At 39.4% G+C, this 27,548-nt stretch overlaps 1 protein-coding gene across 1 annotated transcript in view; it reads right to left on the minus strand.

Annotated features, from left to right (window-relative positions):
* Positions 1-19,421, minus strand: part of epha5 (EPH receptor A5) — a 61,720-nt gene extending 42,299 nt beyond the window's left edge. The window contains exons 1-3 of the mRNA XM_075455101.1: positions 19,146-19,421; positions 14,154-14,218; positions 5,678-6,398 (exon numbers count right to left, since the gene is read on the minus strand). Coding sequence (XP_075311216.1) covers positions 5,678-6,398; positions 14,154-14,218; positions 19,146-19,245 — 886 coding nt within the window. The 5' untranslated portion in view covers positions 19,246-19,421. The remainder of the gene's footprint in view (positions 1-5,677; positions 6,399-14,153; positions 14,219-19,145) is intronic.
* Positions 19,422-27,548: the final 8,127 nt, after the last annotated feature.

The raw sequence follows: 27,548 nt of genomic DNA on the forward strand, positions 1-27,548 counted from the left end.
CACGGCCTCATGCACAGTATTGTGTTCCTCTGTGTGGTCGATGGAGGCAGCCATCAATCACCATCAGAGTCAAATTCCTTAGATTCTGATTTCTGTGTAAAGCATAATTTCGGAGCTGATTAAATTGGACAAACCGACAAGATTATTTTTATTATTTTGTTGTTTCCTGTTTAGAGATTTAACCTGAATGAACTGTTCTTGTATTGCGCTTTTCTAGTCTAGCTGACCACTCAAAGCACTTCAACACTACATGCCACATTCACTCACACTCATACGGCACGTCTTAGTCTATAACTAAGTGCTTTCTACTCATTCACACACATTCATACACCAATGGATGCATTGGCAGGCACGGTGGGGTTCAGTGTCTTGCCCAAGGACGCTTCGACATGTGGAAGCCTGAGTTGAATCACCAACCTTCCAATTGGTGGGTGATTGCTCTTTCTGTGCTACAGCCACCTAAAAGTTGACTTTGAGTGTATTATAGGCTGGTAATACACTCAAATGGGATGATCCTGTGTATTTCCTTGTTTTATAAGACTAAACAATGAATCCAGACTACAAACTGGGTTGATTCCTAATCGTTGAGATCAATGTAACTGTGAATAAGCAGATTTGTAGTGATCCATATAAAGGAAATGTAAATTCCTGACAATATTTCCCCCCCCTCCGCTCACATTCAGTTAAGTTTTAATTAAGAAACTCTCCCAACGCCCAACTCAGCCATGATTCCAACATTTAGTTTCAATCACATCAACAAGGCTGAACTAAATCCACACTACCCCTCCTTCTTATCATTCTTCTATTTATCCAATTGCCCATTTCTCTCCTCAGCTATCCTTCCTCTGTCACCATCACCCTCGGAAATAAAACGCTCATCCATCTCTCAGCCCTCATACCCTGTGGTGTAAGATATACAATTGATCTTGTGCCCCCTTGTTTTGCCTACACTTCTCCTTTCTGTAACAATCCTGCTGTCCAATCCATCCACGCCTTCACTCTTACTGTGCTGATAGTGCTGCAGTTAAGCACCAGTTATCCTTGCTGAAGTCGTACACTCATCTTATATAATCACACGCAATATCTGGTGACAACATTACCCCTCACATGACAAGCATCATCGCATGGTACGTAGTTCCGAGCAACACAAATCCAACAATTCTTTTCAGTATAGCTATTACTGCAGAGTTAAGCTTTTGTCTGACATTTTATAGTGATGTCCTTTCCAGAGAAGCGTGCTTCTGTGTTTTTGTGTCTGTGCATGAGAGCAGATGAGTGTAAAAAAAAGGAAATCGCATGATGTGTTTGCGCGTTGATGGATAAAGATGGACAAATCCCTAAAGAGGGGAAGGAAATTGAAATGAAGTGAGAAGAAGTGGTGAGTGATAAAGACAGGAGAGTGTTATCATAGATGGCAACGACAGAAGACGCAGAAAGAGGGACAATAAGTAAAACACTGAAGAAACACTCAATGATGGGCAGTCGTGAGCAGAAGAAATGGGACAGAGAGAGACAATGGAAAACAGAAAGAAACACAAGAGCAAGAAAGATGGATGATGGACAACTAAGGTATTGAGAAAGACATTAAAAGCAAATGAGTGAAATCAAAAAAGATGAGAATGTGATAAACCACCATAACAAAGGAGGAAGATAAAAAGAGAGAAGGAGCAGTTTATAATGAGTTCTGCCCCACATTCACAAAGGTTCCATTCAATTATGCTCAACTAGGCAACACACACAGGATCTACACAGATGTATGCAGACGTGTTGCAGTATTAAAAAGGTATCTCAATAACTAACTGGGGGATTCGTACCTCTTGCTGTTTCAGGAGTACTGATATTTTAGCACTGTAAGAGACCTCTAATTAGGGACATATTTTCAATGATTTTAGCTGATGTGGCACAGCGAGGCATTTGTGCGTACAGCGCCACGCTTCACCTCCCTGCAGGCACAGAGGGCGGGCCTTTCTCCACTCAACTTTCACTGCGACATGACATGACTGAAAATGCAAGTGCCATCTCCAACTGGCCACATTTTTTCTCTGAAGCAGAAGCACAAGGCAAAATATGCGAGGAGAGCTTATGGGAAACACAATGCTTACAATAAATGTTTACAAGCTACACAGACACAAATCAACTTGGAAAATCACTCTGCTGCTGGGTGGTGAAGATTAGTGAAAAACATAACATTTCATGGAATTATGCTCTCGATTTCTAAGTCAAACATTGACTTCATTCAGTCTATTTAGTGACCTTAGCTCTTAATTTCATGAGGCCGGTGCACAGGATTGCTAAAAACATTACAACATTGATCATCTTATCTTCATGATTGCAAACAAACTGGATAGTAGCTAAAGTTGTTTCTGAAAAAGAGCTGAACTCCAAGTACCAGTGCTTGAATCCTAATGCGCTCCCCAGCAATAATACCACATACTTTTGTACAGTAAAACAACTACAAAGAGAAGTGCTGCTATGTCATCCTCACCACATCGCTCAACGTCCTTCAGCAGTTGGGAGACTGAGACTGAGTGAGCCGGCACACAGTTGAATTGTGGAAAAACAAAAAATAAGAAAAAAATATTTTGAAAAGATACTGTAGCATCAAATCGTGTTGCAATCAATAACTACAAAGTGGCTACAAATGGTGTGCCAGTATAATCTATAATGTGATATCAGTCGCTTGTTGTTAAGCTTATCCAATAAGTTCTCGTGATAACAGAAGATTGTTCTCTTTAAGGTTTCTTTCACAACTAAATTCATTTGAAGTAAAACTTGACTTAAAAAAAATACCTTAATACCTTGTGCTTAACTGTACATATGATTTCGATTTGTGCTTAGTTAAATTAGATTTTAAAATAACTATTTGGAACAAAAAGGAGTTTAGGTGGCTTACATTACGTTTTTATGATGCATTACAATACATTTTCACCACAGTTTGTCTCAGTAATGGTACTGACACATTTCAGCAGGTAATTCATCAGTCATCATTTTTGCATTATAAGCACAGTAAACATTTTTCATCCTGTGCACATGTTCTGTTTTTATTTTTAAACCTTCAACCACAGCTTAAACAGGAAAAATCGGGAGTCTCTCTTTTCTGCATTCAGCTGTTTTAAAACTAAATCACTACACCCAGCGAAACTTCTAAAATCCACCTCAACAGAACTTCAGAACTCCTATCCCCTAAAAAGACATAATGCACTCTCAGTAAGGAGTCCAGACCTTCAGTGCCTCAAAACCAGAATTCAACTCTTCATACTCCAATATGAGTGACAGTAAAGCACATGAAAAAGTGTTTACTGAGGCAGTGAACACATATGGTTCCAACGCTGCCAAAGAGGAAAAAGCTTGCCATATTTCTCTTTATAGACAGTTTCAAAGGCTGTCAGTTCAACAGTCTCATCTGCATACGAAACTAGGCTGCTTCATTAATTGCTAGGGATGTGTTATACTCGCTCACGTAAATATGGACAATTATTTGCAGATTTTAATTTAAAAAAGTTTAGCCAATACGAAAAAAATCATATATTCAACAACTTCATCTACCCTGAAAGCAACAACTCTCAGTCATTGATTTGAAAATCTGGTAAAACCTAAAATTCTATTCTGCCGTGACAAGGCAGGAAAAACAGTTGGTTCCAGCAAGAAAAGATGGCAAAGTCTGATTTTCTTAAGGAGTCAAACACAATATTTGGTTATCTTGCAAAATATGATAAAATATTATATATCATATTATATGTAGCAGTATATGTTATAGATGTTGTATGATATAGCATTATAATAGAAGAAAAAACATTGCTACAGCAACACTAATAGCATGAAAGAACAAAGTTAAAGCCAGTAGAATTTTACTTACCACAAGCGTTAGCATGATCAACAACTAAAGTAAAACAAAAAAAGGAGAGCTTCAAACCGCAGGAGTGAGCAAAAATGCAAGTCCAAGTGTCAAATTCCCAGAGTAATTCCCAAATTCTTTTAAGCAGGTTTGAAAAAAAAAATTGGTTCAAGGGTTGCCTGTATCTAGCTATTCATAACTGTGGCAACAACAAGTGATGATAGCAACACTGTTCAGATCTGTGCCTTTCAGTACAGTTTATCTTGTATTCACTGCTTTTCCCTTCACTTGTCGCTGTACTCATCTCATCATTCTGTCGATCAATACACCCAACATGGATGCACTCTCTCCTCCCTTCAGTCTTACTGTGCTGAAAGTGCAGCAGCGGCACCTTCATGTACGGCACACAATACAGGAATCTGCTTTTGTAAACTGGATACAAGTGATTAATGGAAAATGGTTGGTGGTTAATTGTTATACATTACTGATAAACACAGTGGTGACTGCTTCCTGTATATTGTTACTATTATTGCTCTCTAATTTTTTTCAATTTTACCGTTACTGCTGAATACCACAAAATATTATAATGTAGTAGTCTTGTCAGCCATACATTTGTAACAGTAGACTAGCTGACTGGACAGTCTGTGGCAGAATGACTCCAGGCAGACCAGCGGCCGACTGACAGCTGTTTCCTAATGATCTCCCCAGAGAGATTCGCTCGTATGACAAAACAAAGCTTCGAGATGGAACGCTCTCTGCTAAATGCCAGCTGTGTTCTATCTTTGGATTATTGGCAGCTGATCACAGATGATAACTATGTTACTATCTAATTTTATGTATGTACATTTTGAAGTTGCATGAGAGGAGAAATTATATCATCAAAAAATTCCCACTGTTTTGCAGAAAGAAAAACATTTATGCAATTTGCTTGAGTGAATTGCTTGAATTTTCTTAAACTGACACACTGATGGAGCAAAAATGACTGACCATGTGAACAATCAGCCATTTCTGCTTCATGAAATAATAATCGCAACGTACCAAGCTGAAACAAAATCCTCTCCGTTTTGTTCAGCTGTAGCGGAAAATCTTATAGCGTCCCACAAAACTCGCGCTGCCATGCAGCCTCCTTCAGCATTCATGCCAATTTCAAAATCCTCATGCGAATCTGACAACTTACCTCAAACAATAGGACTTTGTGTGAAGAAAATAAACACTCATGTGCTACCAGATAAACACACATTTGAAATTTCTGTTTCACACAGCTTCATGCCGCGACAAAACGTGGAATCAAACATTTCTCCATGGCATTCAAAGCTGCCCTGGGCTGCAAAGGTAGTGAGTGCAAGTCAGAAAATCGAGTAATTTAAAGACGGCAAAGAGGACGAAAGCAGAAACAAACAAAGAGACCCTGGGTGCCCGTGGAAATGGCAGTTAAGGTCAGCAGAGGGAATGCTTGGGCACGAGTTGAAGCAGAACAGCGGCTTTATGAGAGCAGCAAAGTGCTGCGGAGCTCCGGGGAATACCCTCCACTAAGCAAAGGAGAAACACAGACTCACACACACATATACACGAAAACACTCTTAGTAAAAGAATGAACAGATCTGTGCACGCTCACGCACAAAGTACTAAAAATAAACCTGAGCATAGATATGAAAATAAACACAGGATGAAGATGGCAAGCCAAACAAACATAGACGCATATGCACTCAAAAGCCTAATAGGGTAGAAAACTGGAGGACTGGACAACAACGTAGAAGAAAAATGTACTTTGATGATTTGATTCACCTATCGAGAAAAGTAATGATAATTAGTGATACTTAGTGATACTTTTTTCTCTCTCACCTTGACAATATCCATCGATTTCTTCAAATCCTGACTTGCAAACGCATTTCCCAATGGGAACCAGCCACTCTCCCTCTGTACTGCAATGCATCCTGGGAGGCTCAAATAAAGGCAGGGAGTTATTGACGCAGCGGCCCACTACCTCCACCAGCTGTGACGCCTCAGAGCCCGGGATGGTGTCAGGAAACTCGGCTAGGCTCTTCACCAAGAACGGGCAGCGCTTGTAAAACACCCGCACCGAGACTAAAGCAATGCAGGCCCCTAAATCCTGAAACGCTAAGTAGAAGCCTTTCCGTGTCAAAGGACCTAAATCACGGACTTCGGTGTTTAGCTTCATCACACGGTCCCCCAAGTCAAGCTCAGTGAAGCTCTCGTCCGCTGCTATGGTATCGACTTTGAAATATCTGCTTTCCCTCATTGCTCTGTCTTCCTCCTCTGTCATGCCAACGTCATCTCTCATCTCTCCATCCTCCATTTCCTCCTCATCCCCATCTGTTTCATAGTAATACATATTAAAAGTCTCCTTGCAGGTCCCGACCCCCCCAGGCAGGCTGTTGCAGTCTCTCAGGGTGAACTTGAGCTCGATGTATACTCGCTGGGCACCCTCGGTCAGGATCCAGTTGGTGTGGAGCCAGTTGTTCTGGTTCTGCTCCATCACGTGGCACACTTGGTAGGTGTGGATGGGAGCATAGTCTTCGTCTACTTCCCCGATCTCTTCCCACTGAGGCAGAGAAAAGGAGGAAGTGATATCATTATTTAGTTTCAAACCTTACGGAAATGTACAGAAAAATTGCCTAAAGAGAGTAGAAATCAAGATGTAGCCCAGTTAACAGAAGATATGGGACTTTCCTTTGTAATAAAGCGGGAATTAGTATGGAGCAGATCTAAACAGGCATTTCCAAAATAAAGTGTGAGCCAAGGGGAAACACTATATGGAACTCCAACAAGTGGGGTTGAAAACCATGGAAATGCAGTGTAAGTGAGCAACAGCAATGCCTTTTTGAAAGACTTAGCTTTGGTGAGGAAATTATAAAGAGTGTGTGTACGTGTGTGTCTTGGTATATATAGCAGAATAATTCTCATCCTTTCCACCTCATTTCCTCCAACTGCAGAAAATAGAAAAGAACGAGATGGTATTAAAGGGTATATGTGAATTTACCGTGAAGGAGGGGTGGAGTTCTTTAAAGCAAAAAGCAAAAAAAAAAAAAGGTGCACTTGTAATTGTGTTAATCTGTATAACCATACCTCTGAAAGTGCGTGAATAGATTTCTGCCTGTGTGTGCATATATGTAAATTATTCTGTCAGTATGTGCGTGTGCATCTGCATCCACGCCTGTGTGTCTTAGACAGCAGCATTAATTCCCACTGCAGGTCTCCTGGGACGTGGCTATTATCTGCATCACTAGCACTCTCCCATGGCTAATACAGACGCTTCATCATGTCACCGTAATATGGCCAGAGGGACGAGACTATGATCTGGTGTTATAGCTTAATAGCCCATATTAATCAATCCTTGCTGTAGCTGTTGCATACAACCCTCTGTCTTGGTCTTTTCTCTCTCTTCTCTCCATCTTGTTCTCCATCTGTCTGTTTCTTTGGTCCTCCCTGCTCTAGTCTTTTGTTTTATGGATACAACTATTCAGTTGCTGAACCCTTTCTCAATAAATGTGAGGATTTACTTTACTTACTAGACATCTGTGCGTTTAAATGTACATGCCCCTATGATAATATCTATTTGTGTGTACGTCTTTACACTAAAGTACTTCTGTCCTTGTGAGGACAAATTGGACTTTTATTCCCGATGAGTGAGGGCTTTTAGATCATTCCGTAAACTCCTAATCGCTTCATTTCTGAGTTAGACTTCCGCTCAGGTTAAGACTAGCTTTGAGTGTGTTGCCTCAGTGGGGATCCTCAAAAGTATAGATGTAGAAACAAATATGTGCATGCTGGTGTGTGAAGCCCCCGTTTGTCCCAGACTTCAGCCCAGTCAGTCCCAGTGCAGACATTAAGCCTCTTACTGGTTAGATCACACAGATCCACCAGCCTGCTCTGAGATTTTCACAGCTTACATGCACGCGCGCACACACACACGCACACGCATGCACACGGACACGCACACACACACACACACACAGAACTACAAGTTATTATTGGTTTCCCTGCAGGGAAGTTAACAGATGACCTTCTCTCTCATTTTTGCCTTGTACCAGATGGGTTCAGTATCCATGAGTTTGGTTTCTATCGTTGCAACTGAAAGTCATCACAATCGGCAGTTCAACCGTTTAAAAAAGGTTTGATATTGAATGTAAATAGGACATTATACTTAGATAAGAAGACCCTTTTAACTCCATATTCAAATTTGATTTTACACCACACATTCGCAAGCAAATATCCTGAAGTAAGCACTCTTGTTCTGCGTGAAACTGAATCCTGCATCATTGGTGTAAAAGGTTTTTTTCAAGCTGTCAAGTTTATAATACATGGTCTTTTTTAATGCGGAAATGTACATAGGAGAGTGCAGCAGGGTCCTAAAATATCACATGCACAGAATGACAAAACAAACTAACACTGAATGTCAGGACCAACCATTGATAACTAAGGTACTGAAGAAAAAATAAAAGTATATACTAAACAGGCTGTCTTTAAAAAGCTGATGGCGAACTGGAGGCTCATCTAATGACAGATCTACTGCTCAACTGTTCTCTCAATGAATTCAGGTATTCATTCACCATTTCTTCTATCGGTGTGATATAATCTGCTGTGCACCCATTTCACTTCTCATTCCTTTCAGACCATCTCAACCTAAAATGGCCACTTAACTCACATCCCAGGGAAATTACATTTTTTCCATCTCTTTTTAGTGTTATATAGCCATGAAAATACTTTGGGATTGACTCTGTTTTTTTTCCAGATAAATGAAGACCGCACCCAGGTTATTCAATAAACCCATGTGGCCAGTTTCGCTCGAATGTCTAAAGAAATAGTTCCTCTATTTTGTAATATGATTTAACATTATCCTCTAATGTTAACAAAAAACAAACAAGCAACAGACTGAGTTAGGTGATCGTACTTGGTCCTAATAAACAACCCCAAGACCATCTCATCCAGCCTTAACCTCTCTGTCACCTTTGCATTGTCTCCTCTCGACTTCCTGATCTTTTCCATTTTGCTCCCAACAAACGAATATTCCTTCAGGCCTCCCTGCAGCTCCTCATTAGTGTGTATGTTTAGTTTTTTTGACTATTAAATGTGTGGGTGCATGTCTGTGTGACACATCCATCAGCAGACCCCCTGTGGCTGTGCTGAGTGCTCTCCCAGCTCTAATTCTATAAAGCTGTCTCCAACTTATTATTACCACCCATTACCGCTGACCATCGTGACACTGTAATAGAACTGTCCCTTTTGCTTCTTACCCAGACAACACTCCCACTCCCCTTCCCCATTTCTGCCATCATCTCATTCATCCCTCTTCTGTCTCGTTCTGCCTTTTAATTTCAGCCATGTCTATCATCATTTCCCCTTTGTGTCCTCTATTCTTTCCTCAATTATCAAATCTCAAGTCTAACCTAGAAATGCTGCTCGACAGCCTATTCCCTTCTCCATCTACCCATTTTCACTTTCCTCTGACTTGTTGTCATCTACCTTGTCCTTGATATTCCCCTACTATCCTTTTTAGTTCTTACATTTTTCTCATGTCACTTCTTCTTGCTAACTTCAGGTTAATCTCCCCCATTCTCCTATACTTCTCAGGTTTTCCTGTTGTTCCATCTCTTCTTCAGTCCTTCATTGTACTATGATCCATGAAGGAGAGGAACGTTAAACAGCCCTGGAAAACCTTAAAAAGAAATTTCTACGCAAACAACCTTTGAACCGTTCAAACAGCAGCTTCATTGTCCTCATTAGTGATCGACAGTTTAGGGTCCTGGCATGCAAACCCAGCTGTCAGCTGTCAGTGGACATCATTGAGCATATTTACCCAACCACTGCCTACAGTTATTGCAGTTCACTCAGCACTTTTGACACTAGCCTGCCCCTATTTAAGGTCAATTTAGCACACTGAATGAGAGGAGGCACTAAATGAACAAGAGAATCATAACTGCCTGTTCAGCCATGTGAATCAGTGATTACACCACTTTATATTTCTAGTTTCACCTCTTTCATTCGTTGTCTTGCACAACCACAGAACTGTGGGCAAAATAGATGTGAATGATTTGCTAATCACCTCACACCAACACCTGGCAGGTAGATCTGTAGTTTGATATGACGGAGCGTGTGAGAGCAGTGGTCTGAATCTCCCAGTTGTTCAGGCTTATCACCCAAAAGCTCTGATCATGCCCTTCAGCATTCAGAGTGTGAAGCTCTGTGTCTTGTCTGTTAGCGGCGGTAACGGTGTTGGAGCTGGAGCAAGTATGTGCAATCTTTGCATCACTAGGGATTGTTATACTGATAATCAAATCTTGCAAGAAATACGCTAAAAAGCTAAAAGAAAACAAAAAAAAAACCTTAAGTTACCTCATTTTGAAGTTGTCTTTTTGTCGAAAACCATTGGGGAGGCCTTATTTATATTATGGAAAATAATTGCAGCCATCACTGTTAATGTAGTCTTTTTAATACAAAGCACCACAGTGCTGCTGCTGTTTGAGAAAGATATTGTCAGTTCATATCCCCATCATATGACGTCATATGGACTCATCATAGTGGTGAGAAACAGATAAGTTAGTCTGGCATCTTCGTTGGTAAGTCATTTGGTTTTCTTAGACATGGTGCGCATCCCCTGCTGTTTTGTTTTTTTTTAAATTTCTAATAGCTGGAGTGGAGTGAAGTAAGGCCACATAGCAGATTTCATCAGTCTCTCTTTGTCACCACAAGAATCTTTGAGTCTGCTTTGTAGCAGGGTCTTTACAGATCCTGCAGAAACTACCAACTGATGTTTAGAAACAAATAACAAAGGTTTTGGGGTTTGGCAGGACTGATGAGTGGTAATGGACTGACAACAATGATAATGCATATGTGAGAGGCATCTCTTTTGAGCCAGACATCTTTTAGTTTTTTCCTTAAGATAAGATAAAAGGATCCACTTAATGTCATGCAATCGGCAGCTCACCCAAACCACATGTGCACTCTTCTCTGATGTAACTGAACAGGAAGTAAGGGAGGTATTAGACGACAGTTTAGACGAGTTGAAAGCTAAAAAACAGTATGAGGGGAAAAAAAACTAAAAACTTACAGTATGTTAAACCCAGTGATGCAAACTTAGGCCGTATTCACACCTACCTCGTTTGGTCCGGACCAAACGACCAAACGGACCAGATTTTCGTTGGTCCGGACCTTTTGGGATGGTCTGAATACAAACCACCGAACTCTGGTCCGGACCAAACAAGCGGACCGAGACCGAGCTGAAAGGTCGGACTCGGTCCGGATCAAACGAACCCTGGTGCGGATCTTTTGGAGGTGTGAAAGCAGACCGGACCTAATCCCAGACTTTTTGCTTTTTTGTACCTCGGGAGCATCCGTCGTTTGTCTGCTGCTAGGTAACAGAACAGAGCGTCGTTCTTCTAATTACTAGACCGGCTGTGGTAAAGCTAACGAAAGACCGAAAATAAGTAGGGGACAAACGTGGGCCGAAGAGGAGACCCGTGCTCTTGTGGACGTTTGGGCAGATGCCCACATATCATATATGTTGATAAATTACTTGTACAGCAGCATAGTAATTACACAGTTGTGAAAATAGCAAAACGTTGAAAAAACATATAGTTTTGATTATATTAAAAGCAATAACGGCACGGAAAGCGACCATGACTACATTCACTTTTGAACTTAGCACTTTGTGTTGCGCGTGTCGATTCTGACCAATAGCCGAACGACTTCAGGGCGCGTGGCTTTGTTGACATATTTTGGTCCTGTTTACTGAAATGTAGGCTACAGTCTGAAAGCGAACCGCACCAAAATGAAAAAAAAAAGGTTCGGACCAAAGCAAGTGAACTATCGGACTTTCCTGGTGTGAATACGCCCTTACATTAACTAAATGTAAACATAGCTATGATTTGATTTTTACAGGAATACACTTATGTCTAATCTGCCCTTGATTTTCCACCTTCAGCAATGATTTATGATCATATACACCAAACAGGATGTGTATTCTGGGGTCAAAGGAAGAATATAAGTCTGTTGACTATCCATTAGATTTTTAATAGAGCGGGGAAAATTTCTGGACTGTAAGATGCTTCTCGATGCGGATGTGAATCATTTTTGTGTCGATGCAGTGACAGAACATAATCGAGTTTGCAGCTAGTTTTGTGGCAATTTCTTGAGGCAGCGTGTCAATAACTCTGAGAGAGTGTAGAAAATAAAAAAAGAAAAACAAGTTCACTTTTTTGGTCATGGAGAATTCCGTGTTTCCCCTGCTGTTGAACACACTGGAGTGTTACAAACTTTAAAGAGACAGTGCACTCCATATGTAAAGGACTCGGTAAGTAAAGCCAGTCAAGCAGCCATTATGTGCGATTTGTGGACCAAATGACTCATGTGTAACAGCAGTGAGGTGGCTCACTTAGACATTGGTATTAAAGAAAATACATTTTATATTAAATACCCTTGTCTGACTTTTTTAGGTAGTAAATAATAGAGAAAAATCAGACTGATCTGAATGATTGTCTCTGTCAATAAAAAAGTGAAAATATTTAGTTTTATATTGTAGTTTGAGGATACATCTTAAACTGTATAAAATGTTAACAGATTATTGTCAGTCGGATAATGAGGCCGATTAAGATTCACAGCTCTAATTTATACATGCTTTGTAAGCATGTTTCAGTGACCTTCAAAGAACATCTAAGCTTTGGAAGGACAAAGCAAAAGGAAGCACAAAACAGAAGAAAGCAAGGAGAAGCGGTGGTATGAAATAACGAGCTGATGAAAGAAAAATAAGAAAATTGGGATGAAGTGTCAAGGAAATGTTTGGGGATGGGAAAAGAAGAGAGGGACAAAATTAAGAGCTCAACCAAATGGGGGAAAAAAAGGGATGAATATGAGAACAGACAATGAAGCGGAGACAAACCAGGACTTAAACAAACCATCTGGAGCATGAGACAAAGTTATAAAGACTTTCTGTCTGTTCTACACAACTAATTCAGCCAAGACTGGAAGTGTGAATATGTGTGGAACAGGCTGCAGATGGGATACCATCAGACAACTCTGTGGCTGAAGATTAATTACAATGGCCAAGTACAAAAATGAATTCTATTAAATGTGCCAAATATGGGAATAACTATGTCGTCTGTCAGACATGTTTGTCCTGTGTGTTGGACAACACATTAAATATCTGAAAAAAAAGAAGAATCATCTCAAAGAGCGGCTGAACACAAACTGCTAATGAAGTTATCATTATGAGATCTTTTGTGTCTTATCATGTCTTACTTCTCTCAGTCTACACTGAATGCAGTAATTAATACAGTCTGATTGTCTGAAGCACAAACGCAAACACAAAAAATAATCACGTCTTCATTAATATGACTGCACATGTGCCTGCTTTTGTCAGCACTATCTCTCCCATCTACATACTGTACAGCCACAGAGTGGGCCATGCTTTGAATAGTCAGAGCTGAGAAAACACTGTGGTCAGCACTATTGGCCTGTCGGGTATAGCTGTATATTTGCCGACAGGAGTTGCGACTATATGATGGATTTTTTCATGTAGATCAAACAGATACAGATATAATTATTTTACTTTAAACCAAGCAACATAACATACTACCGAGGTTGGAAACATAAGACTTTTTTAAGTTAAAAGCTGAAAGATTATTTAGTAAACCATTGTTTTATGACTCAAGGTAGCACTGAAACTCTAGAATATGCAATCATTCTTTAAGCACCACTTCTTATTTATTAAATTACAGTATATTATACCATGAAATTACATTTTTACAACTCTAGTAAGTCATTCTCTAATTAGCCTTCACTTTGGGAATACTCGGAAATGGATATTCAGTTCCAGGCATGAGAATAATATATTCCACGGTGACTTTGACTACCTTATTCATGAATTCAATTTACTCCTATAATGAACTTAGAGTTCCTGGAAATGAAATGACCTTTAACCTCCATTAAACAAATCAAGCACTTGAACTTTACAGGAAAATAAGAATGAGGTGTCTTCTGCCATACCCAATAAGTGGGTCTAAACTACCTGAATTGTACACGCATCGGTTTTTAGACTGGGGCAAGTTAATGTGCAATCCTAAGATTCCCTTGATAATATTTTCGTTACTTCATAATTGATTGCCGATGGGTAACTAAGTTTAATAATTCTTCTGAAACACCATAAGCCCCCAAAAGAACAATCAAAAACTGCACAATAATAAATGACAGCTTCACTTAAAGGTTTTAGATGTTTCTAATATGGGTATAAAAATAAAAAGGTCAAATTCTGTCAAAACCGTCTCATGCAAATAGAATTTCATGCATCTTGGATTATACTCACCCCATTCTTTGGGTAAGCCACCCATCCTAAGTCTCCCATCACTGAGCGGGAATCCAGCAGATTCACTGTTGAAGATTGAAAATACAGAAATGCTTTAAAATTCACGAAAAAAAAAAAAAATAAATACACCAATCCGTTAGGCCAGGAAAAAAATATATTTGCATATTTTTTTCTGAAACAGTGTCAAACACAAAATTCATAACAGACATGCGCTGGCAACCTGTTCTGGGATATTTAGTGTTTTGTCTCTCTCTATTTTACCTTTATTAATGTCATCAAGATAAAATAATTTACACTCATCAAGTAATCAACTAATGAAGGCTGAGGCTTGCGGCAGGTGCATCAAAGGCTGACTGCTGTGTGGCTGTGTGGATTCGATGGTGAGATTTTTGAAAGGACAAAGCCTTGATCACATAATGAGGCTTCGAAAAGCAGTTTTTAAAGCCTTACATGCCTTCCTGAGGCCACATCGTAGCCCGTGTAAAAGGGTCTCTATTTCTGTTCATTTGTCAAAATGAATGTCCAGTTTAAAGATAATTAGACTGTAATTTACTGCAAGTGTGTGATCTCTGTTACCTTACATCTGAAAGAGTAGAGGGGCTTTAATTTTGTGGCTCATCTGTTGTATATTCTTCTACTGGTATTAATGTGTGGTGGTCTGAAAATGTAGTAGTCCCAATGGAAAAAGTGCATCTTGTTGACCACAAACTGCCTAACTTTAGACCATGATTTGCACATTTCACAGTCTGCTAAAACCAGTAACTAGTAAAAATAACAAATATATAAAAAAAAACTCCCCGTTCAGCCTCTCAGCTGAAAGCTGTCAAGTGCAATTACTTGACCACTCTACTCCTCAAAACATGTTTCCATCTCCTCTTGTGGAGTGCCGGTAACAGTGAAGCCTCTTATCTTCCCCGCCAGTGCAATCTGAATGCTTCTTCGACCACAAACTCACCAAAAGGTCTTGGTTAAAAAGACAATCTAAGTGAGGTGACTTCATAGTGGAGAACATGGTGGGACTAAAAAAGTCAAAGTTTGTGTATTTTCTAACTTTGCTGGCTGGGTAGTTCACACGGTGCATGTCTGGGATCCGGTTAATCAGCAGTCTGTTTTAGCAGGAAACGTGTTGGCTGTGGGAGAGATAGGCAAATGTAAAGACTTAAGCGACTTTGACAAGGGGCTAAGGTATTATTTCCAGATGACTGGGTCAGAACAAACTCCCAGCCCCTACTTACCAGGCCCCCCATAAATCACACGAGCATACGATGCACCTGTTATATGAAGTTTGTCTTTTGTAGTTTGAAACAGCTTGAAGTGTCATAAAGGAGGCTCAGGTTCTGTCAGGCCGTTGTTCAGTTTGCTTTATCTGCTCTAAGATAACGTTTTGTACTCAATGTGAGCAGTGTGTACTCAAACAACAAAAGGGAAAGTCCAAGTTATCTTATGATCTGTTAACAAACCTTTACGCTTGCATGTAATGGGAAAGGCACAGTAGTGAGTCATTTGTGAAGAGGCTATCGACAACAGACGCAAAACAACACGTGCAGCGTGGACAGAAAACACTGTCCTCTGATCACTATTTTCCCTTGAAAATTTGAGATATTTCTTCTTTTCTGATGTTATAAACCCTAATATACATATCAACTTCTAATGCAACGCATCATGAACAGTGAGACTTTATTTAGCATTGGAATCTAGGATCTGTTTGACCACTTAAAACAATGAATAAGTATGAAATTAGGAGAAGGTTTGTAATCAGAGGCAGCACGTAATATTTTCTGTTACATGTGCTATGAAAAACAGAGTTATAAAAATAAACTGTCATAATAACTGATAGTCCTCATTTAAGCCATACCCAAATGTAGACAAAAGGACAGTCGTACCAATAACAACTCTGGCGATAAGCTGTATGGGTGCATGCAGCACAGAACGGAGGCAAAGGCTAGCAAAGTAACAGAGATAAACTCGTTCTGCAACCCCTCACCACACACATATACACACGCCTCATCTTACAGTCTCCCCTGCTCTGCAGAGAATAATAAAAGATGTCCTTAGGAGGCGATTAGACAACTAATTAGGCCATAAAGAAGAGATAAGTGATTCTGAACTAGATCATAAGGGATACATTACTTCTTTCACTCTATCCTGCTCTCTAAGGATCAAAGCACCTAACCAAGTTAGAGCACAGCATTGACAAGGATCTACAGAATGTATATCTAGAAGTCGTCACCAGTGAATGTCGGAAATTACTTAAAATCTTGAATAACATTATTTCAAGGACACGCATTTCAAATAAGCTGAAGAGGAAGTGATTTTCAGCTTTAGAAATGCTGGCAAAATTCTCTTTAGGATTACAGTTGAATAGAAGTTGTGCGAGGCACAAAGATGCTGGTGCATTTATTCTTAATTTGGACACTTGACACTCTGATATTGGGCGATGGCCATTATTACCAATTTTACCACATCAAACTTCAATACAATATTCCTTCTGGAATCAATGTTTAAAGTATACAACATGTAATTTCTTCAACATGGTTTCCTTTTATTGTTTTTGTCCTTGTCTGTATCTCTTGATATTTGATTGTGGCATTTACATGCTGGCTTTGATTGCCCTGAGCTTAATGGCCTGCCTGTCTCACACACACACACGCGCACACACACACACACACACACACACACACACACACACACACGCACATTTTAAAACCTCTTAATGTGAGGACTGGTATACTTCATGTCAACCTTAAGATGACAATACAGTTAAAAAGTTAAACAGATGTCCTCTGAAATGAATCAGTTTAAATATGAATATATTTGCACAAGCAGAGGAAATAAGTCAACTTGGCAAAGTGTGTACAGTTTCCTTTAAAATCATATGTCAGGGGATACGTCATTGCGAGAAAATGATTACCACGGAAGAAGACCCTTAATTTTACAACAAAAGTATCTTTATTCCCCCCTGCACACTTTATTTTCCATTCAGTTTGATCCAAATAAAAGTTAAACCTAAAACTCAAAAGTAGCTCCATGAGGGGCATAATTGTGTTGTAGAGCCTCAGGTTGTTGCCTAAAAGGAAGTTCTACTCTGATCAAGACACAATATTAAGATGGGAAAGTGGCCAGAATCTACAATCATTTCTTAGAAGATCTATCAATGTGGATTTTGGCCACTTTGCCAAAGCAGAATATTTTCTAATCTTATTTTTTTTCCCTCAATTACAATAAATTAGTCAAATGAGAGAACAGGCTCATTTAATCATGGGCTTCTCTCTCCCCTCCAATTATGCATGCAATTGCATGATTATCAACTGCAATGCAAATGTGTGCCAAATTAATCTAAAGTTTGTGGTGAATGGCAGCCTCCGGCAAGTTATTCTTGAGGGGTGCACTGTTTCATTTAATGTGCCTTGTTAAGTAGAAGTTCAGTAGAAGTCCAAGTTTGGAAAAGAGAGAAAGAGAGCTTTTGTATAAAACTAAAACATTTTTTTTTCCATCAGCACGATGAAGCAGAAAAACAAAGGAGAGGCTTGATAATTGGAGACAACAAAGATAACAAAGTGTGACTAATTTCAGAATGTGAAAGATCAAACGTGGATGTGATTATGGGGATGTCTGACTCCACTCACAGCAGCCTTAACAAAAGACGCATTTTAACAACATGGGGATTCAAGTATATCTCAGTTTTGGTATTGCTGGCAAACACAAATAAACTGCATGGTAAACTGAAGTGGGTGGAATATACTCATGAGACAAGTTTCACTCTTTTTTTTGGGACTGTGAAAAAAGGGCATCTTATCCCATTAAGTACAAACTGGAAGCCTGGTTCAGTTATTAAATCCAGAGGACGCAGAAACAAAGAAAGACAATGTAGCTGGACTGTGCTGCAGAAAGATGCCTTGCAAATCCCCCCCCAGCACTCCTGAGTGTACCATGGTGGCACATTGGGAGCCACTCTTGTGAATCCAGACTTTGACCAAAATAAAACCTGTCATGTGAAGAATAAGCAGGCTGATGAATGTTCTCCCTTTCCCGGATAATGCTGTCTTATAGCTTCAAACAATGCCTTTCATCTGGCGCTATTAAAATGCTGCTCACTCTGCGCACTATAGCGTGGGAACAATATTTGATATATTGGTTTTTGACTCTTACTTAGTTTTCTTCCACTTTTTTAATATTTTTATTTAAATAGCTAAAATAGCTTAGAAGGCACGACAGATGCAGGCGTGCATTAGCTCTTACAAATGTGAGTGGTTAAAAATTAAATTTTTAATATCTGACAAGCAATATTGGCTGCATGTCAGTGATCTGAATTGTCCTGTGATGTAGGCAAGTCTCAGTATGCGTCGGTCGAAATGCAGTACATATAGTCTGTAAAGGCTTAACAGAACCCTAAAACTAAATTAATAGTGTCCCTGAAACAGACATAAGGAGAAGAAAAGCTGGGAAATCGATCTAAATTTCCTTACATTTAGGCTAAAAGTCACCAAAGCCAAGTCAAGGAGATATGAATTCCATAGTCTTCCTACAGTAATACAGGTGGTAAAGGTTATTGTGCTGCAGTTGTTTTCAGCATTTTACACGCTCCAAAAGGAAAATGTGTAAGACTGATCCAGAGATTTTCATTTTTTTTTCCTTTACTGCTCTCTGCGAGTCTGTTGGCGCTTTCACGTCCTCATAGGACTGGATTATTAAGGAGGCATGTTCTGCTCAAAGGTCCTTTTTATTTCAGCTTTTATCGCGTCGGAACAAACAGTCATTAAAGGCTTGGGTAACACCGCTGTCATAAATTTACCTGCACTATATTATTATTATTGCGGACCTTTTTTTTTTTTTTTTTTTTTTTTTTTTTTGTCAAACGGCTTCAAAGCCGAGCAGCCAAGATTAAGTGTGACCGACGGATTGGGGCACGCGATAGACCTTTAACCGGTCAGACTTCAGTGCCAATTAAAGCCCAGTCGCGCTCGTAAGATTAGTGTCAGTGCACCGGTTTACCTTCATTTGCAGGGATGCACCACGCTCCAAGCAATGCCACACTGCAAACCCACGTCCATGTCACCAGCCGAATGCCACAACTCCACCAACGAGATTGCATGGCGCATCCAAAGAAGAAAAAGGAAGAAAAAAAACAAAACAAAGAAAAAAAATTGTAACAGTGGGCTGACTGTTCCTACACAGCAGCTGTTTCGGTCAGCATAAAACGGGGAAACGTGGTAACACCATCTGTGTCGCTCGGCGCCCGCTCAGTTAAACATGAGTTCATGTTTAGCTGCGGCCGGTGGAAGGTATGAGGAGAGGAGTGCGCTCTGGTGATGGGAAGGCGGGCGGCGCGCCAGGGGGGCGGAGTGAGGGCGAAGTCTCTCCAATCACAGACCCTGCGCAGGTGAACCTGCTGCCGCTGGACTGGTTTGTCCAAATGATAATCGATCACATTTCACTCGTTATCTATCAACCTCAAAAGCTATTACTTTATGGTTCCTATTCATGCCAGTTCCTCTCGCGCTGCATGTCCCCAAAAGCGAGAGACTGACTGTATTAGTGGATGTGTGAACGGTGAGAAACTTTTATAATCAGTCGACAGTCGTTTAAAACCATCATTTACAATATCTGTGCCTTTCTCTATTACAAGGCCACATGGAGAATAGTCCAGTAGTGGGTATTACTGGTTAAAGGTTGTACCTTTGATACATAGTTGTTATTCCGCAATAAGTGCAATATTGTGCCACTTAAATCAAGATCAAAGAAGTAAACCAAATAATGAGCCAGCTGCAACTACTGGGTTTACTTTAGAGAGTAATATGTAGTTATTATCCGTGTGTGTCAACTCAAGCAAGGTTGCTTGACCTTAAAAGCAACCCAACACTTCTTTTGTTTTTGATTTGATTTGATTTGAACTGGGACATAAACAGTCTTTTCTCTTTTATCATTTGTAATAAATCCAAAACAGCTTCTATGTTTTAGAAACTAATCTTTGCAGGGCAGCAGCAGAAATACTGATGACTATTGAAAAAAGTGAACTAAAATAACATGATACATTAAAAAAACATTAGCACTTTTTCCCTCCCAGGATACATAACAACTAGTTGTGAACTGTTGTTAGACACATGGTGATTTTTCTAACATAAATATAACAGTACCCTTCACAAGTTGATTGTGGATAGGGCAAAGCATTTGAGAATGAGGAAGGGTGTCAAAGTTATCTCTTCTATTTTTGTGTTTAAATCTGTGAACATCAAGGAGCGTCTAGGTGTTCCAATTCAAGGTTTTTACAGGAAAATTATCACCAAAAAATCCTCTAAATAGACTGGGGATAGTTCATTTCAAGGCACAAAAATCGTAAAATGAATCGAACAATGAAAATGAAGCCTGAGTAATAACAACACTGGCGTGTCATTATGTTTTCTTGATCCAGTTTAAAGATAAGCGGCTGCATTTGTACCTGCTGCAGACAATGACTCAATGACTGATCCGTGTCCACATCTGTGACACTCAGCACTGGTGATGTAGTGAAACTGTCCTTTACTCAATCAATATCAAGTTTGATGAAGGTGTTGCGGTCTTTGCTCAGGTTGTAGAATAATCTTCTTGAGGGGCTCAGGTCAGCAAACTGCTGGGTGTTTTAGATCTAACTTCAAGAATTTCTTTGACAGATATTAGAGTGATATTTCCATGTTGTTTTCTCAAGTAGTTTATGCTTCTTATAATGATGAATCAAATGATCAGCACTTACATTGCACCTTTTATCCTTGTTTAGGCTCTAGAAAGAACCTCAGACTATGTTTCTCATTCACACTTTTTATTCAGATGTATCATATCTATGTGATTTATGCAGCAGTTTTGCTCTTCGTGCTTTTGATAGGCACTGTGGGGTTCACTGTCTTGCCCAAGGATACTCTGATATGTGCAGGGCAGAGGATCAAAATGACATCTGGTTGGTTGGAAAATGACCAATCTGCTGAGTATTGGCTGTCCCTACCAAACTGTTTTATTTGTAATTTTATTTGAAATGTGTAAATGCTGCCTATTTAACCGATATAGTTTGTCACGGTCTGTTGACTTTGACTGCTGAATTATAACAGTCCAGATGAAATTAATACACAGTAACAGTATATCTTAATCAAATACAAACATATTATCAGCCACTCTTTTTTTTCTGTAGCTTCCTCGTTAAAGTAGAACATTTTTGTTGCATTCTGTCTTTAAATCAAGTCTAGCATCATTTTGATTCCTTCAAGCATCAAAGTAATTTATATTTCTACGGACATAAATCTGGCATGGCTGTCTGTAGTCTCTTTTTCTCTGTTTGCGTCTTGTTTGTGTTTGCTGTATGCTTTTTTTTCCCTCCTCTTCTTTTTCACTCTCTATGGTATAATTAGATTGTTTGATCACTGAGTGGTTCTTGGTGATATTCCTGTGGTTTACCCTGCTGACACCTCCCACGCTCCTTGTGTATGCACCAAGACTTAATCTCACACACATGTACATACATAACATATTGATTTATTCCTCACTTGAACAAGTCAGAAGCACACACTAATATTTCCAGTGACCCCATTGCAACCTTTCATGTCGGACCCCAATAGGTGCACAAATCCCCACCACATATTTTTGCCAGAAAAAAAAAACATGATCAACTTCACATTTCAGATGCCACTTCTTTCCCAATAAATAATCAAGTTTGCTTGCCAAGCATAAACGTAACTGTGGGTGCAATGCCAGGGTGGTGGTGTATTGTAGACGTGTAGGGGTCTGATCGGCACTGACAGCGGGTGTGGAGGTGGTTGTGGGATGCCAGAAACTATTCACTCCTGGAGGTGTTTGGTTCTATAAATGATCTGTGGAGGAAAGTGTAAGAAAAATGCACCTCCTAACCATCCTTACCATTGATTATTGTTGATGTATCTTCTCCTTTGTTGTGAGGGGATGTTTTTTTTTTCTTGTGCCCTCAAGGATTTATTGTAAATGGAGAGATGAGGTTGGGCCAATTTGAGATATTTTCAGAATGGTAATGACAGGGCTTTTATGGTAATAGGCTTTATAATAGCAAGGATTGATAGGTAGGAAATTGAAACTCAAAGAAGGTGATGCAGGGTATGGGAGGAGGATATATCAGGAAGCCAAAAGCAAAATATTGTTTTCTTTTAATCAATTTCTGTTCTAAATGTGTTGTGTGACTTCATTCTAACTGATATAATTGAACAGGAATAGAGTAGTATTTGTATTAGTACTCATATTCCACTTTCCAACAGTTTCACTTAATTTCACTTATCAATCTAACATATACATGTGGTAAAGATATCAACATGTAAATATATAATTATCATTATGAATGAGTAAGGATCTGCTATTTTTGACACGTTGATTTCTGCAACATATCTTTTGCATCATGTGTGCACTACCCAGGTGCTACTCTGGTGTATTTCCAATTGTGGAAACGCATCACAGTCAAACTTTGTTGCCAATTTCATGTGTGAATATTCTCTGTATATTTTCCTGTGAAAAGAACATATGAGTGTCACAGTTATTTGTTCCATATTTACTTTGAACAAACATGTAGATACAGGCAGATAAGATCAAAATGTCTCCTTATTTTTGTAGCAAATTAAATGCTAATTTACGAGACATCCATGTGAACAGACATGGGGTCTTACTGCACCATAATAACTCTTATGATGTCCTATGAAGCATCTTTCCTGAAAATGCTAGTGAAGTCAATCAGCCTGGTGTTATACCTTACATGTCACATGCCACCAGCTACCCTGACAGCAAACCTTAACACATTGGGTACCCTTTGGCATCTTCATTCAAATGTAGGGTTACAGTTGTTTTAGAGTCAATTTGAAGGAAATCATGACATTTTCCTAAACCTTACACAGTCGTTTTGGTGTCCAGACCTTTTTTGACTTTTTTGTATTGTATTAATCCTTTAAAACAATGCATTAGTGAATCAGAAAAATAGTGTTCACACGCACAACACACAACAGAGTTGAGTAACAGAAATGAGTTTAGATGGGTGTTGGAGCTGGCCTTTTACTACATTTTAACCAAAGTGATTCCAGAGTTGGTTCAGGGCTAGTGCTGGGGCCAGCTTTAAGTTGGTTCCATAACGAACCGGCTAGGTACTGTTTTTTTTTAATGTCACAGTCACAGAGCTACAACAGAGCCATTACATCACTATAAATGTCTCTTTCAATACTCATGTGAACCTCCAACAATCACTGATAGTATTCTGAGTTTCTATAGATCTAATTTTTCCTTTACTGATGTCTGAATTACCCGTCTAATTCATAAATGCAGTTTCAATTAACCAATGGCCATGTTGTCAAGGGACTGACACCAGAGAGCAACTTGTTTGTTCCTTATAGGCATAAATAGCTTTGAAAAAGCATCAATATTGGATGCCCTGATGATGAACCCATTTTCACTTCCAACTTCATCACATACTGATGCTTTTTCAGGTGCCATCAGCGTCAGTTCTAAATGCAGAAGGAACACCATAAGCATCACTTTTGCAAGTACAGGGTTTCCAAAAAAGGCAATGGAACAGTCATATGATACGTCGCTGTGGCAATACAGGAATTGTTGGTGAAGCTTTCTGCAATAAAATGTATCTTGTGTATTCAAACGCCTCACCATGATGCTTCCTAACAGCAAATACTTGTATTGCTTGATGTGAAAAAAAAAACACTTTTAATAAGCAATGAAGTAATAGAGTAGTAGAGGAAGAGGAAAAATTAAAACTGAACCTGCAAGAAAATAAAAAAAAAAAAAACTACTACCAAAAGTAGTCCCATGCTTCAGAGTCACGTGTCTATTACCATCCTCCCTAATGCTTTACATGTTGGTAAAGCAGCACTAAAAAATGACATTTTCCTATTACCATTTACTATTGGAATGTACGATGTATCACTTAGCTACAAAAAAAGGAAAGCAAGCAATATGCAGCAGTTCTGTGTTTGTGCCTGCAAATGGGAATCCCGTGTGCTGAGAAATGATGTTTAAAGCTATTATACAAGCAGAAGTCTGAAATGAGCTGGGGATGAAAATGTGCTGTGAGAAGAAGTTAATTCTCAACAGACAGCAAAAATGAATATATGGATTAGATGGAAAATATCTAAATGGTCATGCCAGACAAATAATCCTCTCATTTTCACTGGTGGCCTTTTGTCACTTTAGTTTGTTTGGTTAGAGCATATGAAAGTATTTCCCAAAGCCAACAGTTTGGTGCAACCTGATGTGATGGTACCTTGGGGGCTCAACAGTCAGCTTTAATTTTGTGTCTGGCCACTCATGACAGTAGGGGAGAGAAAGGGAAAACAAGGTCAGAGAGGGTTTGTTGAGTGCAAACTACACACAAATACATGCTTGCATCTCCTTTGCTCAATATAAGTGTCACACACACAAGCGCACAGATTTTATTATTTTTTTTTTACAGGGAGTACTCTGCTGTCAAAGTAAGGACATTTCTGTCTGTTGCAGTAGTAGGAAGTCAAAGCTGACTAAGGGCTCATTTATGCTCAATGTTAAATAAGCTACATATAAAGACCAAGCCTTCCGTCTGTCCTCTGTGTTAATTTTGTGCACAGATCAGTAAGAGACCTTACGGAAATCGTGGATGGGGTTGTGCAGTACAGCTCACGTGCGACCAGTGAAAGGAGCAAAGAAGAAGAAGACAAAAACAGAAATGGCAGAACATTTTGAAGAAAGGCTGGGCAAATGTGTACACAACTAAAAAAACACATATTATATAACCTTGCCTGGGCATCGGGACAGAGATCCCCTATAGAACAGTTGGGAGGAGGTTGGAGGTGAATTTGTGAGTCTGAAGGCAGCAAAGGAACTCAGAAGTGAACTGTAAACTTTACACTGCCCTATGGTGGATGTTTTGCCTAACAACCATGCCAACATGAGGGTATGTGGCCAGTGATGACAATGTTTGAAACAGACCTATCTATTTACATATGTAAAGTGAGCTTAAAGGAGCCAGGCAAAAGTGGCCCAAATCCAACTTTGTTGCCCATTGGCAACCCATATCTGATCTTTTTTATGACAGTCTGAGCAGCATGAATCCAATTTTTTTTTTTTAAATCAGACCCAGGCCACTTTCATATTTGGTCTTAAATCAGATACATCTGATGTTTTTCAAAGAGACCTCTTAACAGTCATGTCACATTTCATCCTACTTTTACATCGCTGAAGTGAGACAGAGTCACCATTCTGTGCCGGAGGAGGCAGGATAAGATCAGCAAGATGAAATGTAAACAATGGACGAAACAAGCATGCCAGACATCTTTGATGGAGCTAGTCAGTGGAAAGAAAGTGAGGTTTTGGATTTCATCAGAAATCCTCATAATTTTGTTGGCTCGGATTGTACTTCAGAGTTGATACACACAAACATGTATAGGATCCATTTTTACTTCTGTAAATGCAGCGTGCTGCTTCTGACACCACGTCTGGTTCTGCGCATGCGGGTCACTTCAGGGCTATGGACTGTTCACACTGGACTCTGATTGGCGGTCGCATTTAAATTACGATGTGAACAACCAAGCAAAAAAAATCTGATCTCAGCAAAACATCTGAATTGAGCATTAAAACCTGCAGTGTGAATGTAGCCTCGGTCTTCCAACTGAGAGGATCTCACTACACATGCACAACAACACACACGTCGTTGGGCATTATTTTGCAAATTGTGCAGAACTGCACAAATGAATTGCTCTGAATTGCTTTATCTTGGGATCTGTATTACCATGTACCATGAACTTTGAATTAAAAAAATGTTACTTTTTACTGTGTCACATTCATGACCTGAATCTGGACTAACGCAGTGATTTTTACATTTAAGGTTACATTTGATTTTTTTACATGATGGCTTTATTAAAAATCTCTCGATTTACTTACCTCACTGTCAGGGCTGGGCACCCATTTGTGGTCCATATGGGTTGGATCAAGGATAAAGCTTAAAACAAACTTTGAGAGGTCACATAGTTGTATTTTTTACATCAATTGATCCTCAACAAACTTTGCTCAGCTTCCACTGCAAAACACTTCATAACGTATCCTGATAGCATAAAAAAGACCCTAACACACACACACACATACACACACACGCACACACACACACACACACACACACACACACACACACACACACACACACACACACACATACACACAAACAGTGCACTCCCAATTCCCAAAATAATCAGCTTTGGGTCATGACCAGTTGGCCTCTGATTTAAGGAACTGCAGTTTTTTTTCTGAAATACCATGAAAACATTAGGTGAACTATTGCAACACAATAGGTTTAAAGAAAAATATATTTGCTTTCTTGCAATAAGAGCTTTTCTCTGACTTGACACTGTTAAAGGATAGCTCAGAGAAAGGGGGCATTCAATATTACATTTTGAGTTAGTAAAAACAGTAGAAGGAATTTAATTCATCACTGTCGGCCCAAAAGACTCAAATCAGAATAAACTTCTGCAAAAACAAAGCTTGCAACCCCAATGAGATTCCAAACACGATGAATGACGCTTCTCATGGCAGGCATTTCTGTATCTGACACCAGGAAAAGCATGTCTAATTACTAAAATGAATCATGGCAGCGTTCCTCTACGATGTTCCAGATCCCTGCTATTGTGCATTCAGGCTCAGTGGCAAAAACAGTGTGGCACAGGAGCTTGATGCTGAAGGGAACACAGCCTTATAAATTAGACTCTAATAGGCATCAAAGAGCCCAAGAAAAGATAAAAATCAGGAGATGTATCTCCCATTTGAGAGAAATTAATTTGTATTGTAAGGAGAACCACTCAAAAACTGAGCTGGTATGGTGTTGAGTTAACAATTTTTTTATGTCACCTGCATAAAGTGCATCCATGCAGGAATGCTAACTTTCTAAGTTCAGGAAGACGGTGGACCCAGTAGCTTGAAAAATTGGAGTTTCCACAATCCACACTTTCACAATTTCACTCCGACGAAAATCACAAAAAAACAAACTAACTTTATCACATCCTCAATAAAACTTCACTGTCACTTAACCAGTATGCCTTGTTAGAGAAGAACAACTAATTAATTTGAAAAAAAAATGATGGGGAAAAAAAAACAATGGAAGCATTTTTAGGAGCTTGATTCGCACACCAAAGAGCTCCCAGTAATTTTTTTTTTTTTTTTTTGTAATTGGATGATTTGACGTTTGGACCACCGAGCAATTTTGGTAACTTTTCAAGCACCTGTGTTCACAAGAAATTCTTTAAAGAAAATGTCAATAATGCAACCTGAATGCTGTACATTAAGAAAAGGAAAGCCATCATTACATCATTACAGGTATTCCTCTGCTGTCCCTGACAAGTCTACTGCAGGTGTACTGCAGCTGTCAAAATGGTTAAAAAAAAAACGCCATCT

Source organism: Odontesthes bonariensis, chromosome 22 (genome assembly GCF_027942865.1).
Source record: "Odontesthes bonariensis isolate fOdoBon6 chromosome 22, fOdoBon6.hap1, whole genome shotgun sequence".
Classification (NCBI taxonomy): Eukaryota; Metazoa; Chordata; class Actinopteri; order Atheriniformes; family Atherinopsidae; genus Odontesthes; species Odontesthes bonariensis.